The sequence below is a fragment of the Macaca nemestrina genome, chromosome X (genome assembly GCF_043159975.1).
Source record: "Macaca nemestrina isolate mMacNem1 chromosome X, mMacNem.hap1, whole genome shotgun sequence".
NCBI lineage: Eukaryota > Metazoa > Chordata > Mammalia > Primates > Cercopithecidae > Macaca > Macaca nemestrina.
In genome coordinates this window covers 62,899,102-62,916,527 of record NC_092145.1, presented here as the reverse complement: position 1 = coordinate 62,916,527, position 17,426 = coordinate 62,899,102, and the positions used below count along the sequence as shown (strand labels likewise).

The following is a 17,426-nucleotide window of genomic DNA, read 5'->3' as shown; positions in this document are numbered from 1 at the left end:
TTATTATATATTTTTTATAAAAACAAAGTTGGGGGAAGTACACATTAAAACAGAACTTAGTACAAAAATTCTATCATTTTCAAGAACCTTCCTGAGTGCCTACTCTTTTGTCAAAAGGGAAAAACAAAGACTGTTCTTAATTTTGAAATCTGACAAAATAGAGGAAAATAAATCAATAGCATAAATTTCTATTCTTTGTACTAACATTAAAAAAAGAGAACCACATGCTATGAATAGTACTGTTCTACAAAATAGGTTTTGCTAAGTCCTAGTGGAAAAAAAAATACATGTAAAGCCTTGTATGTGGCTTTATCAAAATTAACAATACTATTCTCCCGGCCCGCGGGATAGTCGAAGCAGGCCCTGGAGGAGGGGGTGGGAATTTGGGGAACAAGAGATACGAGAAATGGAGACAAGACAGTGCTCTGATCAAGTCTCCTTTAATGGCGGTAATGCAGTGCCTTATATACACTTGGAGGGAAAGGGGTTGGGCCAGAGGCAGAGATGATCTCATCGCAGAGGGCGTGACCAAGTAGGTATTGGTTTCTCTGGTCGAACGTCATGTTGCACCTGCGCTGTCAGGTAGTAATTTTCGCGGGCGCGGGAAAAATGGGTGAAGAAGAAGCAGGAAGAGCGCCATCTTTTATGAGGTATTAATACAGGGAAAAAAGGCAAAGATAGGGAGAAGGTGTGGGGTGGAAAGGAATATAGCTCAGGCATCTTCAATCGTCAGCTACTACTCGCTATGGCCGGGGCGTGCAGCTCCGGACAACTATTATTAATATTTTAATGTAAACTTATTTCTTCCAATGAGAGATAGTGTTTTCCTACTCAAAGAGAGATGGTGTTTTCTTACTCAAAGAGAGATCATGTTTTCTTACACATCACTCTCCTTTCCTTAGTATGACCTTAAAGTAGCGAGGGACTTGGTGACCTTAGGGTTATCGGCAGATATGTGACTAACGGCTTGGAACATTTTATTGTAATCTATTTTTTATTGTATTTCCCTTGACAAGGCTACAAATGAATTCTGAAATAAATGTTCTAGAAGTAGTGCATAGACTCTAAGTGGCACCACCGTATTGAATATATAAGCAACAGTTGCTATTCCCCCTAATAGTTTTAGACAGCCTATAGCAAACCAAGAAATTTTTAGTGGAATGAAAGTGAATTTATGATAATACCTATTATATCTGTATTGATAATATTTAATATGTATTAAAGTATTTCCTTAATGTTTTCTAGAATAGCCATTTTATTGTAGTGTTATCTATTTGAATCTATGTTCTTGCATTCCTGTGGCCCAAAGAAGTATCAGTAATATTAAGAGAAAAGTGACCAAAAAATTTAAATATCAGATTAGTCATTGATAAATCAAGCAGTGGTGAAAGTCAGAAATAAATTTTTAGTCTTTCCACCAGCATTCCTCGATCTAAAGAGTAAATGGCTTTTAATCAGTTTTAGAACTAGATCTCTTTGGAACTATTTTTAGTACTTACTGGCACTGTATGCATTTTCTGGGCAACTGTACCAGATTTATAGCTCTAAAAGTGCTGTGTTATTTATTGCCTTCCAATAGGCAATGAAGTGGTGTCTTGCACATGCATATGTCAAAAATGTTTTCTACAGTTGTCTCATTAATTCTTTCCCAGGACAATAGGCAAAATATATGGCTCTTTATTTGGCAATGAATATCCTTTATCAATTTTTTAAAAGAAAAAAAAATACTTCTCTTGCAAGTTGCACATCCCACATCAACTTTCTTTTTTTTTTTTTTTTTTTTTGATTTTACAAATCTTCACAAAGAATTAAAGTCTCAGAAGGGCTTTATCTTGCTTATTTCAGCAGGTTTTGCCTTAGGTTTGCAATCCTAAAGCTTATTTTTGAATTTAGGAAGAAATATCACTCACAAATGAAGGTTATTAGGATGAGGTTATTAGAAAGTCCATAAATTTTTCATGACCTCAACCTCAATTGGCACTTTTGTATACTAGAGATCAATGCCATTTCAGATATCAGAATCCAAAAATCAACATATCATGTGTAAATGATTCTTGCTTACAGTTCATGTATATTATTTTCTTCCCTGATTTTTGTTTTCTTTGTTGATCACACGTATCTGTGTATTACAGATGTAGGATTTTGTATTTTTTCAATAATGTACTGGCTACATACAACACTTAGTATTTGTCATAATTTATTCTGAAAATCAAGTTTTACAACTAGGTTGTAAAATTTTACTAGCAATTGACACTTTGGCTTTTATTACATTTTTGAACAGAAAAGAAGTAGTTGTTTCAGGAAATAATTTTGAAATTGTTTTCTGGACAGTTTTATTAAAATAAAAAAAAAAACAAGTCAACAGTTATAGAGTATTCCTGTGCCTATACAGACTAAGAATTAAGAACAATCAAATTCTGCTCTTCTTCTTTTATCTTTTAGAATAAGAACCACTACTTTAATTAATGCATTTATTTATCTAACAAATGTTTTCTGAATGTGTTCACATATGCCAGGTGCTATATCTTTAGAGATTATACATTTAAACAAAGCTTCATGCCATATTACCCTACACTCACATTCTTTAGTATATGAAGGTTTACGTAAATTACCTAGAGATATACACACAGAGAGTTTGCCCCTATACACAAAAATAAATAATTTTAAGTGGATTTGGAATTCAGGATAGTGCAGGTCAATTCTCCCAAACTTTTAACTTTTTTGTATATAAGTATGTGTCTATGCTAAAGATAGGGAGATGATGAATTAAGGAGCCATACATCTTATCTTCTTTTTCATTTTTCTCATTGTCCTCTTGTCATGGTCAAACATATGGCAAAAGGCTTCCATGTTTTAATTGCTCATGTGGATGTGAGCTCAGTTGAACTAACTACATTTGGGGTAGGACTGACGTTGGATTCATGTGTTAGTCATTCTTTATTCCTGACGGAGATTGAACAGAAAACAGCCCTGGAATCATCATTCAGTAATAATAGTAAGCTCATGTTGGCACTACACTTTGACATCAACTTAGATGTCTCACCAAAATTTTGTTGAAAATTATCTATGTCTTAACCTATGGGCAACTTCTGTTCAAATTCTGTGGACAATATTGAGTTTAAATATGTTTGCTCAGCATGTCTTTGTAGAACTCTAAAAAATCTGGAAAAATGGGGGTTATGCATGCAATCACCTGGATAATCATAGATTTTTTTTTAAAGAAAAATATGATGTCTTAAGATAGTACAGTTCAATAGAATTTGTGCAATAATGAAAATGTTCTACATCTTCAGTGTCCAGCATAGTAGCTACTGGCCACATGGAGCTGTTGAGAACTTAAAATATGGCTAGTGCAAGTAGGAACTGATTTTTTAAATTAATCTAATTCATTTAATTTAAATCTAAATTTAAATGCTCCGTTGGGGCTAATTACCATCATATTGAACAGAGTAGTTGTGGAAGACAGAAGAGCAATGGTGACATTATCCATTAACTAATATGTACATTTCATTATCACCTTGAGAATTAGAAAAATATATTTTTAAGATTATTGCCATTTCACATAAAGTAATTAAAAGACAGTGAGTATGCTGATCTTGGACTTTTCATCTGACACAAGCTTGCCTTAATTTGCTTTGTAAAGCAAAGGCCAACTCAAAATTCAGACAAACACATAAAACTAAAAACTAAATATATAAACAAGAAATGCACAAACATAAATACATAAATTTTAAAATTAAAACTGACACGATTCGCTTTCCCAGATGTATTGTATTCATAAATTGGATAATTGGCTCCGAAACTTAAGAACTTTGGAACATTTTACCTGCTCTTTTTATGCTATACTATCTTTGTTTCTGTTTATGCAACATCTAATAATAACTTATAATTTCCCGATATAGCTCTTATGAAAAATGTAATTATTCTCTTAATGTAAATCCATTAGTATCAATATAATCATTAAATCCATAGTTATTAATTTTTCTTTCACCTTAGCTAGAACTTACCTTTTATCACATTAGTAAAATATGTTTATTCACCACCATAACCCTGGCATCTAGGAGAATGCTCTGACCATATTAGCCACTCAGTATTGGAATGTCAAGGATTAAAAGAATAGTACTAAGTGCCATGGATTTTATGAAGGACAATTTAGAAACTATTTTTTTCTACCCATAAATAGACATTTTGGATTTGAACCTTCCTAAAAACCTTTTGGAATATCATTACAAAAATTAAATTATCATAAATCACTGTTTGTTTAGATCAAATTATAATAGTATGTTATGGTATTTACTTACATTCAATGTTGTTGTCATGAAATTCTATTTTTTCTTAAAATATGCAGTATATGAAATAATAGATTTTGCTTGCTAATTTTCAACTGTAAATACATATAACATGGAAATATTTTTCTTACTATATAATCAAGGAAAAGCCAGGTTGATTGTTGCTCTGAGTAAAATAGTAATAGAATGCTCACATTTATTGTATGAATTAAAAACAAAATAACCAATACATTTTGGTTAGCTCACGTGAATTTATTTTAAAAACACGTTGGAACAAGCTAATGATTTTAATTAATATTTCTGAAATGCCGTCTTAAATTTTGTAATAAACATTTTATTCCTCCACAAAGATATATTATGGCACTGCAGTTGAATAAAAGTATAAATGAATCTCAGCACCCCCCCAAAATCTGAAAGTTTGCAGAAATATCTTCAAGTAATTCATAAGAGGAAAAAATTAGATGCATTTGTATATTGTATAAGACTATATATAGGCAATTATAAGACAGGTAAATTTTTTAAAGATAATGTGATTGAAATGTATAAACTGATCATATATTCTAGCAGTCTCTGAAAACCTGGTATTATTTATTAGGTTCTAATTTTTAGGATCTTGTTTTAGACAGTGGTATGACAAAACTATAACCTCAGATCTTATCCTGTTCTTTTATGACACAGCACATAAATGAGAGATCAGTAGCCAATCCATGCCACGTGTCCACAACATTTATGTTAAAAATGTAATAGAGAATTAAAAATTATTTAGCTGTACATATGTGTGTATATACATATATATATGTGCACATATATATATATATATATATCACCCATGAATAGGAATCTTAAAGTCCTCCTCCGATGTTTTCTTCATACCCTCCAGTACCTTTCTATCTCATTCATCTCTGTCATAATGCTGCAAGTAACACTGGACAGGAATCCTCCTCTCTCATTTCTCCTCAGTGAGCTGGCAAGATCACTACATTTGTGTGTAAGGATCATCTTACTGTAGTTCAGAGAGGGGATTTTTTTTTTTTTTTTTTTTTTTTTTGAGAGAGAGTCTCACTCTGTCGCCTAGGCTGGAGTGCAGTGGCGCGATCTCGGCTCACTGCAAGCTCTGCCTCCTGGGTTCATGGCATTCTCCTGCCTCAGCCTCAGCCTCCTGAGCAGCTGGGAGCACAGGTACCCGCCACCATGCCCGGCTAATTTTTTTTTTGTATTTTTTTAGTAGAGACGGGTTTTCACCGTGTTAGTCAGGATGGTCTGTATCTCCTGACCTCATGATCCACCCTCCTCGGCCTCCCAAAGTGCTGGAATTACAAGCGTGAGCCACCGCGCCTGGCCGAGGGGATTTTTTTTTTAAATGTTCCCATACTGTGACTTCGTGGGCATGAATTGAAAATAGGTCCTATCCCAAGCTATCTTTTTCAATTTGAGGTTTTGATCTGTGAATTTTAGTTCATTGTGCTTGCATGGTAAAAAAAAAAAAAAAAAAAAAAAAAAAAAGTAAGAAAATAGCATTGCGTTGTTAATCTGTGAGATAATTTCATTTTAATTGTGTGTTCCTATGGGAAATATTGAAATTCTGTGTATTTTGTACAAGTTTATATTTTAACCAGAGTTTGTGTATTTTTTTCCATCTGCTAAAGGTTTTAGCTGTATTTATTATATATGATACTTATGATGTTGTCTTGGAAGAATATTTTTATTTCGGTGCTTACTTTGGTACTGAAAAAGCATCTTAGACAACTGAAATCTACAGTAAAAAATATTTTAATTCATTTGGAATAATCTTGGATAATTCACTTACAGCTTCATTTATCTTGCGAAAATTTAGTGACGATTCTTTTTAAAATTCTATGTACTTTTTTCTTTTGAAAACCTAAATAGTTCGAAAACCAAACATTGTATGTTCTCACTGATATATGGGAGCTAAGTTATGAGGGCGCAAAGGCATAAGAATGATACGATGGACATTGGGGACATGGGGGGAAGAGAGGGAAGGTGACAAGGAATAAAAGACTGCAAATATGGTGCAGTGTAAATTGCTCCAGTGATGGGGGCACCAAAATCTCACAAATCACCACTAAAGAATTTACTCATGTAACCAAATACCACCTGAACCCCAATAACTTACGGAAAAATGAAATAAAAAATAATTTATTTTAAAAAACTGAAATAGTTCACATAATTTTAAAAAACTTAAATAGCTCACATAAATGAGTTACCTTTATTATCATAAAATGCTACAATCTGAAGCCTCCCTTTCCCAGAACATCTTCTAGCACCGTTCTCTAATTTTGCAAATATCAAGAAAAGTAAAGTAACTTGCTTGTAGTCACATTTGTTAGAGGCAGAGTTGAGATTTAGAACTCAAGTCTTCTGGCACCTATTTCTGAACTGATCCCACTCTTTTATGTGGCTTCAAGAAACTAAAAATTGTTCTCATTAGATAAGTTAACATAAGTTAAATTATATTTTATTATTCGTATTAATACTAATATATTAATTTATATGAACATAAGTTAATTCTGTTTCACTGCATGTTTTCCAGGGTCAAAACATTTTTGGCCTCGATGTCATTGAAACACCAGAAGGAGAAAAGATGCCACAACTGATAGTTCAAAAGGAGTTAGATAGGGAAGAGAAAGATACCTACGTGATGAAAGTAAAGGTTGAAGATGGTGGCTTTCCTCAAAGATCCAGTACTGCTATTTTGCAAGTAAGTGTTACTGATACAAATGACAACCACCCAGTATTTAAGGAAACGGAGATTGAAGTCAGTATACCAGAAAATGCTCCCGTAGGAACTTCAGTGACACAGCTCCATGCCACAGATGCTGACATAGGTGAAAATGCCAGGATCCACTTCTCTTTCAGCAATCTAGTCTCCAACATTGCCAAAAGATTATTTCACCTCAACTCCACCACTGGACTTATCACAATCAAAGAACCACTGGATAGGGAAGAAACACCAAACCACAAGTTACTGGTTTTGGCAAGTGATGGTGGATTGGTTCCAGCAAGAGCAATGGTGCTGGTAAATGTTACAGATGTCAATGATAATGTCCCATCCATTGACATAAGATACATCGTCAATCCAATCAATGACACAGTTGTTCTTTCAGAAAATGTTCCACTCAACACCAAAATTGCTCTCATAACTGTGACGGATAAGGATGCGGACAATAATGGCAGGGTGACATGTTTCACAGATCATGAAATCCCTTTCAGATTAAGGCCAGTATTCAGTAATCAATTCCTCCTGGAGACAGCAGCATATCTTGACTACGAGTCCACAAAAGAATATGCCATTAAATTACTGGCTGCAGATGCTGGCAAACCTCCTTTGAATCAGTCAGCAATGCTCTTCATCAAAGTGAAAGATGAAAATGACAATGCTCCAGTTTTCACCCAGTCTTTAGTAACCGTTTCTATTCCTGAGAATAACTCTCCTGGCATCCAATTGACGAAAGTAAGTGCAACAGATGCAGACACTGGGCCTAATGCTGAGATCAATTTCCTGCTAGGCCCTGATGCTCCACCTGAGTTCAGCCTGGATCGTCGTACAGGCATGCTGACTGTATTGAAGAAACTAGATAGAGAAAAAGAGGAAAAGTATCTCTTCACAGTTCTGGCAAAAGATAACGGGGTGCCACCCTTAACCAGCAATGTCACAGTCTTTGTAAGTGTTATTGATCAGAATGACAACAGCCCAGCTTTCACTCACAATGAATACAACTTCTATGTCCCAGAAAACCTTCCAAAACATGGTACAGTGGGACTAATCACTGTAACTGATCCTGATTATGGAGAGAATTCTGCAGTTACTCTCTCCATTTTAGACGAGAATGATGGCTTCACCATTGATTCAAAAACTGGTGTCATCCGACCAAATATTTCATTTGATAGAGAAAAACAAGAATCTTACACTTTCTATGTAAAGGCTGAGGATGGTGGTAGAGTATCACGTTCTTCTAGTGCCAAAGTAACCATAAATGTGGTTGATGTCAATGACAACAAACCAGTTTTCATTGTCCCTCCTTCCAACTACTCTTATGAATTGGTTCTACCATCCACTGATCCAGGCACAGTGGTCTTTCAGGTAATTGCTGTTGACAATGACACTGGCATGAATGCAGAGGTTCGTTATAGCATTGTAGGAGAAAACACAAGAGATCTGTTTGAAATCAACGAAACAACAGGCAACATAATAATGAAGGAGAAATGTGATGTTACAGACCTTGGTTTACACAGAGTGTTGGTCAAAGCTAATGACTTAGGACAACCTGATTCTCTCTTCAGTGTTGTAACTGTCAATCTGTTTGTGAATGAGTCAGTGACCAATGCTACACTGATTAATGAACTGCTACACAAAAGCACTGAAGCACCAGTGACCCCAAATACTGAGATAGCTGATGCATCCTCACCAACTATTGACTATGTCAAGATCCTGGTTGCAGTTGTTGCTGGCACCATAACTGTCGTTGTAGTTATTTCCATCACTGCTGTAGTAAGATGTCGCCAGGCACCACACCTTAAGGCTGCTCAGAAAAACAAGCAGAATTCTGAATGGGCTACCCCAAACCCAGAAAACAGGCAGATGATAATGATGAAGAAAAAGAAAAAGAAGAAGAAGCATCCCCCTAAGAACCTGCTGCTTAACTTTGTCACTATTGAAGAAACTAAGGCAGATGATGTTGACAATGATGGAAACAGCATCACACTAGAACTTCCTATTGATCTAGAAGAGCAAACCATGGGCAAGTACAATTGGGTAACTACACCTACTACTTTCAAGCCCGACAGCCCTGATTTGGCCCGACACTACAAATCTGCCTCTCCACAGCCTGCCTTCCAGATTCAGCCTGAAACTCCCCTGAATTCGAAGCACCACATCATCCAAGAACTGCCTCTTGATAACACCTTTGTGGCCTGTGATTCTATCTCCAAGTGTTCCTCAAGCAGTTCAGATCCCTACAGCGTTTCTGACAGTGGCTATCCAGTGACAACCTTCGAGGCACCTGTGTCTGTACACGCCAGACCGGTAGGTAATCCAAGTTTCTAACACAACTTTCTAACTATTTTTTATTATTATTTTCAGTTGATGTAGAACTTTACAAAATCTATTGACTTCAAAGAGGGATCAAAACAATTATATTCTACAGATGTATCCAAATAGATATATGGATTCATTTAAGTTTGGTAGAAGATGAGAACAAAATAACTACTGATTTAGGAAAATTGGATGCAGAATGATAATTATAGTAGGGGCAGTTTTGTCTGTAGATGGCAGTATGACAATTCTTGCTAGAGAATACGTTGAAAAAACTTCAACACAAAGGGTTGTAGCACTGTCCTCAGTACCATTGTGTGCATGAGGATCAGAATAGTCTGGGCTAGATACATCACAGTAAAGCTTTTCAGAATCTGATAAATAGCTCTAAATACTAATGATGTTGAGAATCCTAGCTTCACTTGGGAAAATCTGTGGCTGTTCACAGAAATTCAGCACCAAGATATTCCCTCCACACTCTACCAGACCTTCAGGTTCTCATAAAGAAAAGGGTCATTTTCAGATTAGGAACTCAAAATTATTTTGGTGCATCAAATCTACAGTCACACAATGTAACAAGAATGGGATTAGAAAAATGAAAGCCTACTCATTCTCATCTTTAAGCCAGAGAATGAAATATATATGAGGTCTCTACTTTAGATAGCTATTTAAATATTTGCATATTTATGCAAGGTATGTTGAGCCCTTCAGAAGACATTCTTCAAAGATCATCACTTTTGGAAAATAAAATGTTTGGTTTCTCTCATGGGCACAAATAAAAATGTGAGCATGTTAAGACCCAAGAAATCTGTGCACAATAACTTAAAACCCAATACATTTATGAAAGCAAGAGTTTATCCAGTGCCTTTTATCAGCGTTCCATGGAGAAATGAATACAAATTTATCCAGAAACTCATAAATATTAAATGATTTAAATATAATTATTCCTTTTAAAAAGACAAGCAATGGAATTTACCCACTTTTTTTTCTCTTGAAGTCATGCTACATGTTGAGTTTATTATTTTGTCTGTGTTAACTCTTAAAAAAGTATTCATCTTAGTTTCAGGGAATAAAGTCTTTTGAACACCTATTCAGGCTTAACAAAATGGTAGCAATGTGAAAATCAAAACTGATTTTCTTTCACCAAATGTTTGGGATATTAAAGAAGTCTACTACATTCAAGATAGCAATGCAAATAATTTACCATAACTTTGGAAATGGATTTAAGAATGGAGGTCATTAGTGAACGTAAGGTACTAATTCAGATGTGGGTGCGTTTTTGTTACAATAGGTACACAAATTAAATGCTGTTTCAAAAGGTAGACTAGAACCTTAGTGTTTGTATAGAGAGCTTCTGTTAGACTTTAAATGAATTTACACTGCAGTTGTTATTTCTACAGTTCAGATGAATCCCATATTTTACATAGTTAGTGGATCTGGGATGGGCAACAAATGTAATAGATGTCGAACATCTCCACAGAGTGTGTTTTTGTTTATATTTAACCATTAAAAAGGACACTCTCATTTTCCAGTTCTTATTGCTATTCTGCTTATTGCATACATTTCTCAACATAAAAGTATCTTTTATGAATAACACTACGTGGTTTCAGTATAATAACACTTTTTCCTGGGTTTAATTTATGACTTTCCTTAAGAAGTATACAAAGAGTGGGTTTGTGAATTACATATGTAGATCATCATTTTTAATAGATTGAAGTTAATTAATAGAGCAAGTTCTGGTTTCAGTGCTTTTTGAAGGCACAGAGATATTTTATGAGATAGACTAATTTTACTTGAGTTTCTGAGCACATAGTAAGGAGGGCATGGATGAAGAACAAAAAATTGAAGTATTTTTCAAATATCCTCTCCTTTTTGTTTTTTAAAAATATTTTGTAATCCTAAAAAAGTCAATAAAAATAATAAACCATTTTCCATGATGCATTCTATATTATATAAATAAGAGACATTTTCCAAAACATAAGAATTAAGCTAAATACAAAAAAGTAAATGCTAATGAGAATCAGCATTGGTTGTCATTAGGTTGTCAACCGTTATTGGTTGTCATTAGGTTTTTATTAACTGAAAGGACTATCTGGGAATCATTGAATTAGCAGATGACTTATTTATTTCACAGCTTCAAAAATAAATTATATGTTTTGTCATTGGTTCACAGTTGTTTCATATTCGTTACTAAATATCTTCAAGACATGAATTGGTGAACTTAGGCAGACTAATATGATACTAAAAATAATTTGAATCTTTACATTTTGTGCTGCATTTGCAATGTTCTTTACCTTTTCTATATGCTCTTCAATTTGTGTTTAATGTTAGGGTGTTCACTGATGTTGCAGAATGCTAACAAAATAAGTGAGCACTGAAAAAGAAATTATGTATTTAAAAATTCAAATACAGTGTCTTCTTTTTAAAGAAATATCATACAAAATGGGAGAAGTGATAGCCAATACAATACAAATTCATTGTTCCTTAAGGAAATACTTAAAGTAGAATAAAATATTACTGTTAGCAGAAGGCAGAAATATTCCAATTTATTTGAAACAGTGAGAAATGCATTTTCAAAATGAGGGTTTGGGGAATATTTACATTTAGTTCATTACTCATCTGAATAGAAACAGGAAAGTGGAAAATAAAATGTTCTAGTAGACTATAAGAGACAAGGGAATTCATCTGAAATTTTATGTTTCAAAAAGGGAATCAAATACTTTCTAGTTCTCATAATTTCTCATTCTCCTTGATGATTCTATAGGTTGTTTTTCTGACTTGGATATTCTGAAAATATATGGAACATTTATTAGATAGGAGTACATATATTGCATAAAGCCATCTATACCTGGGGAATATAATGCTCTTCTTTGGCATAAGTTTCTACATGTATTATGGAAGGCATTTTTGCATATATTGTAGTAGAAATTTTAAAAACATGAAATTTGAGAGGATGAGGCTACACATTATCTTCTATTAACACCTTTCAAAGCAAGCAGATAGCAATTGGTTGTTATGACGCTAGAGATACCATAAGTATAAATAATTATTTTAAAATCAGTTTTGATCAATATCATATAAAAGAGATAAACTGCCAAAATCAAGTCTTGGTTAATACAGTTCACCCAATAAATATTGTGAAGACTATACATTTTTTAAAAATAGGAGAATAAAAATGAAAGTAGAAATTTTTGAAGGTCTTCCAGTCACTGGCTAAGACAAGTATTTGGGGTACATCATTTTCCAAAAAAACTAAAAAACAAACAAAAAACCTTACAAATTTCTGTGATTTGAGTTGGAATAATCTTTCGGTTTCAGAAATGAGGTGAAATGAATGGTGAAAACTTTAGACAGTTCTAATTCATGCATGAAACCATCCTGTAGATATGATACATGGATTTGAAATGATAATTGCAGTCTGAGTTAGCTTGGAATAGGATTAGTATTCGCTATTGTAAAATTCAGTAACTTTGACTCTGCATTTATATTTTGGTAATGTGAATTTTAACCATGAAGCATGCTTGGCAAATGAAACTCCTAGAACACAACCATCTGATTTTGATAACGTGTTATTTTTCTTGTCCTAGACTGATTCCAGGACATCACCTATTGAAATCTGCAGTGAGATATAACTTTCTAGGAACAACAAAATTCCATTCCCCTTCCAAAAAATTTCAATGATTGTGATTTCAAAATTAGGCTAAGATCATTAATTTTGTAATCTAGATTTCCCATTATAAAAGCAAACAAAACAAAAAATCATGTTAAAAACGATGTCCTAGTGAACCTTGTGGTTTCTTTAGCTGTAATCTGGCAATGGAAATTTAAAATTTATGGAAGAGACAGTGCAGTGCAATAACAGAGTACTCTCATGCTGTTTCTCTGTTTGCTCTGAATCAACAGCTGTGATGTAATATAAGGCTGTCTTGGGGTATACACTTATGGTTAATATATCAGTGATGAAACATGCAATTACTTGCCCTGTCTGATTGTTGAATAATTAAAACATTATCTCCGGAAGTTTGGAAGTGAGCTGAACTATCCAAGCTACTCTCTGAAAGGTATCCAGGGCAAGAGACTTTTTTTAAGACCCCAAACAAAAGACAAAACCAAAACACTCTGGTTCAGTGTTTTGAAAATATTCACTAACATAATATTGCTGAGAAAATAATTTTTATTACCCACCACTCTGCTTAAAAGTTGAATGGGCCGGGCACGGTGGCTCACGCCTGTAATCCCAGCACTTTGGGAGGCCGAGGCGGATGGATCATGAGGTCAGGAGATCGAGACCATCCTGGCTAACATGGTGAAACCCCGTCTCTACTAAAAATGCAAAAAATTAGCCGGGCGTGGTGGCAGGCGCCTGTAGTCCCAGCTACTCTGGAGGCTGAGGCAGGAGAATTACTTGAACCTGGGAGGCGGAGGGTGCAGTGAGCCGAGATCGCACCACTGCACTCCAGCCTGGGTGACAGAGCAAGACTCTGTCTCAAAAAAAAAAAAAAAAAAAAAAAAAAAAAAAAAAAAAAAGTTGAATGATAGAAAATAATTTTACTAGGTTTTTATGTTGATTGTAATCATGCTGTTCCACTCTTTTTAATTATTAAAAAGTTATTTTTGGCTGGGTGTAGTGGCTCACACCTGTAATCCCAGCACTTTGGGAGGCCGAGGCAGGCGGATCACCAGAGGTCAGGAGTTCAAGACCAGACTGGCCAAAATGGCGAAACCCTGTCTCTACTAAAAAAATACAAAAATTAGCCGGGCGTGGTGATGGGCGCCTGTAATCCCAGCTACTCGGGAGGCTGAGGCAGGAGAATCGCTTGAACCCGGGAGGCGGAAGTTGCAGTGAGCGGAGATCGCGCCATTGCACTCCAGCCTGGGTGACAGAACGAGACTCCGTCTCCAAAAAAAAAAAAGAAAAAAAGAAAAAAAAAAAGAAGAGAAAAAAAGTTATTTTTGTTGTAATAATGTTTTCTTCTTCTATAAATATTTTCAAGGAGGTCCTTTCTATTTTTATCTGTCAAAAGGAGAATGTAAAGTTCTTTATACTCCCTGATATTTTGAAAAAAAAGTATATTGATATTTCTTATATTACAAAACATAATTCCAGTCATATGAGGGTAGAAACAAGGATTGAGATAGGAGATTTCAAAAAGATTTTATCTCAGCTTTGAAACTACCTAAAAAAAATGTTAGGTTGCTAGAGTAACTTATTTAAATAAGTCTGTTTTATTTCTCTAGCATTAAATTACTAAATATACATCATTGCTTTAGGTAATTTTTCCTTTAAAATGAATTCACTTTTCCCAGTAAGTCAACTAAGTCATTTCCTACACAAATGAGTAAATGCCTCATATTTTGTGTACATTACATTTTATTGAGGAAAGAATGACATGTTCCAATTTTATGCTATATTCTTAAACTATTTATGACTTACAGTACTAACAGAATTTTTAAAAATCATGATTTATTGGGATAAAAAGGGAGTACAAAGGACACTTATAATGACTACATAACATATGCTTCCTGAATTTTCATTCAAATGTTAATTATGTATCATTTTACCTTTAAAAGTGTGAATAGGATTTGGTCTATTTTGTATGTACATTAAAGTTAGTGTATTATTTGAAGTGTTCTTTGATGTAAATGTATTTGGAGAAGGTTTATGCTCTATTCAGCATTTCAAATTAGTGTATTTCTTGGATATTTAACATAGAGGTAATATTTTTAAAAAGTTTCTGTTAAAATTTAGTGTTCCCATTAACTCCATACAGAATCCCTTGTATTTCCAATATGTCAGGTTCCTTGAATGTACATGCTATCTGCTTGTTTAAACATTACTTGGTTGATTATAATGACTGTGAGTGTAACTACTTTTACTGCTTATGAGAGATATCATGTGAGTTACAATATTATATTACATACTTATAAACAACTGTTGTAGAAAAATTGCTTGAAATTAAAATACACATTTGTACAAGTTATTCACATAGAACAGGTTTGCAGTTCCTCCCCTTTTATTCTTGATAAATATTTCAGTTTAGTTCAAATCATTCCAAGGAATGTAAGAATTGAGCCAACTTAATATATTCCTAAAATCAGTGCCCTGCATTTAGCAAGATATACCGAGAGTGGAGGTTTCCAAAATCTACAGTCTCAATTTAATTTTGAATAAAATGATGAAGCCCAGAAAAGTGAATCAGAACTTGAAATGTCCCATAATAAGCTGTCATGGCTTCAGATCATTTGTGTATGTAATTATTATATAAATGCATTTGCATTTTTATTGCTTGTGTCATGACTAGACTGGCCTTCCCTTTCCTTTTCTGCACATTCTGAACTAAGGGTGAATACCTTGTTTTTCTTCCATTTCAGTGAACCTTTCCTTCATAACTGTAATGAGTAAAGGTCCTAATCATTCCTTTGTATATATGAAGATGAAAATTCCTTGAAATAATTATCCAGAATCTCTTTAAAAGCATTCCTCAATGGTTTTATGGGTGCTGTATTTGAAGAAGATGAAAATAGAAACTTTATTTTTAAAGCTGTGACTCCATCTCTTAGAATGCAGCGTCTCTGAGAAAGGAAATTCTAAACTGACTTCTGCTTTGGGCTAAAATATTTACCCATATAAGCCAATGATAGTACTGAGATTTAACAGTATTTAAATTTGGGCCGTAGATGAAAATGAATTCTACTTTTGACTAGTAACTATTCTTGATCGATCCTTTGCTTTTGTTTAAGAGAATATTATCTCTATTTGAGAACAACATGGAAGGCATTGAAACTAGTTTTTTACAAAGGCCAGAGGACAAAAATATTTATTTCCTTACTCGATTCCTTCTTATCTGTTGACCTGGTCGCACCTTTACTTTAGTTGTCATTATTATTACGTTTGCCTTACAAGGTCTCAGATATCATCCAACCTTTTGTGTTGTCATTAATGGACTAGTGGAATATTCTCAATGAAATATTCTTGATAGTCTCTCTGGTTCTTATTCTAGTCATGAATAGAAAAAGACAGAAAGATAGAAAATCTTAAGACTAGTCGTCATAGATAAATAAAAGGAACTTTTAGTGAACTTTGTCCATTAAATTATAAGTAGCTTCATTGATGAGCTACAGTGTACTGTATACTTTCTCCCCTGCAAGCAATCAAATAAATATTATTTTATTTGATCAAAATCTATAGTGCATTAATTGAACAAAAAATACTGAAATATATTCTCATTTTATTTTAATTATGCAAGTTTATTTTTAATGATATGATATTTAAGCTATTATATTTCTGACTTTTTTATTTTCAATGATTTAAATGTAAAAAATATAAAACAATTTTAATCTCATTCATTAATTAATCTTGTATGTATAAGTCTGTTTTCTCTGTTGATCACCCTGTCCACATTATGAATGAAAATGTGTATATACTTGGCCGGGCGCGGTGGCTCACGCCTGTAATCCCAGCACTTTGGGAGGCCGAGGCGGGCAGATCACGAGGTCAGGAGATCAAGACCATCCTGGCTAACACGATAAAAACCCGTCTCTACTTAAAATACAGAAAATTAGCCGGGCGTGGTGGCGGGCGCCTGTAGTCCCAGCTACTCGGGAGGCTGAGGCAGGAGAATGGCGTGAACCCGGGAGGTGGAGCTTGCAGTGAGCCGAGATCTGCCACTGCACTCCAGCCTGGGTGACAGAGCAAGACTCTGTCTCAAAAAAAAAAAAAAAAAAACAAAACAAAACAAAAAAAACAAAACAAAACAAAACAAACAAACAAAAAAAAACAAAAAACAAAAAAAAACAAAAAATATATACTTTAGAATAATTTTTAGAAATTGAGTTTATATTCAATCAATATTTACTAACCTTGTCATTTCACCATGAAATACTAACTGCATCATTTTGCTGTTTTGTCACCTGCACTCCTCACTGTTCAATTCCATGTTGTAATTGTGTGTCTAGCTAGATGTGATGTGCAGCCCGAGTGTAACAAGCACTACGGGACAAGCAGACCTTGAGTAATCTTATATAAATCTAAGCCACATTCCATAAATGCTTCTTGTAGGTGCTTTTGTGTAATAGACTTGTTT

At 34.2% G+C, this 17,426-nt stretch overlaps 1 protein-coding gene across 4 annotated transcripts in view; it reads left to right on the top strand.

The window, feature by feature from the left end:
• The window catches only part of LOC105487992 (protocadherin 11 X-linked), a 789,315-nt gene that overhangs the window by 79,047 nt on the left and 692,842 nt on the right, over positions 1–17,426 (top strand). For all 4 annotated transcript variants that reach the window (XM_011751645.2, XM_011751644.2, XM_011751643.2 and 1 more), the window contains exon 3: positions 6,841–9,333. In XM_011751645.2, coding sequence (XP_011749947.2) covers positions 6,841–9,333 — 2,493 coding nt within the window. The remainder of the gene's footprint in view (positions 1–6,840; positions 9,334–17,426) is intronic.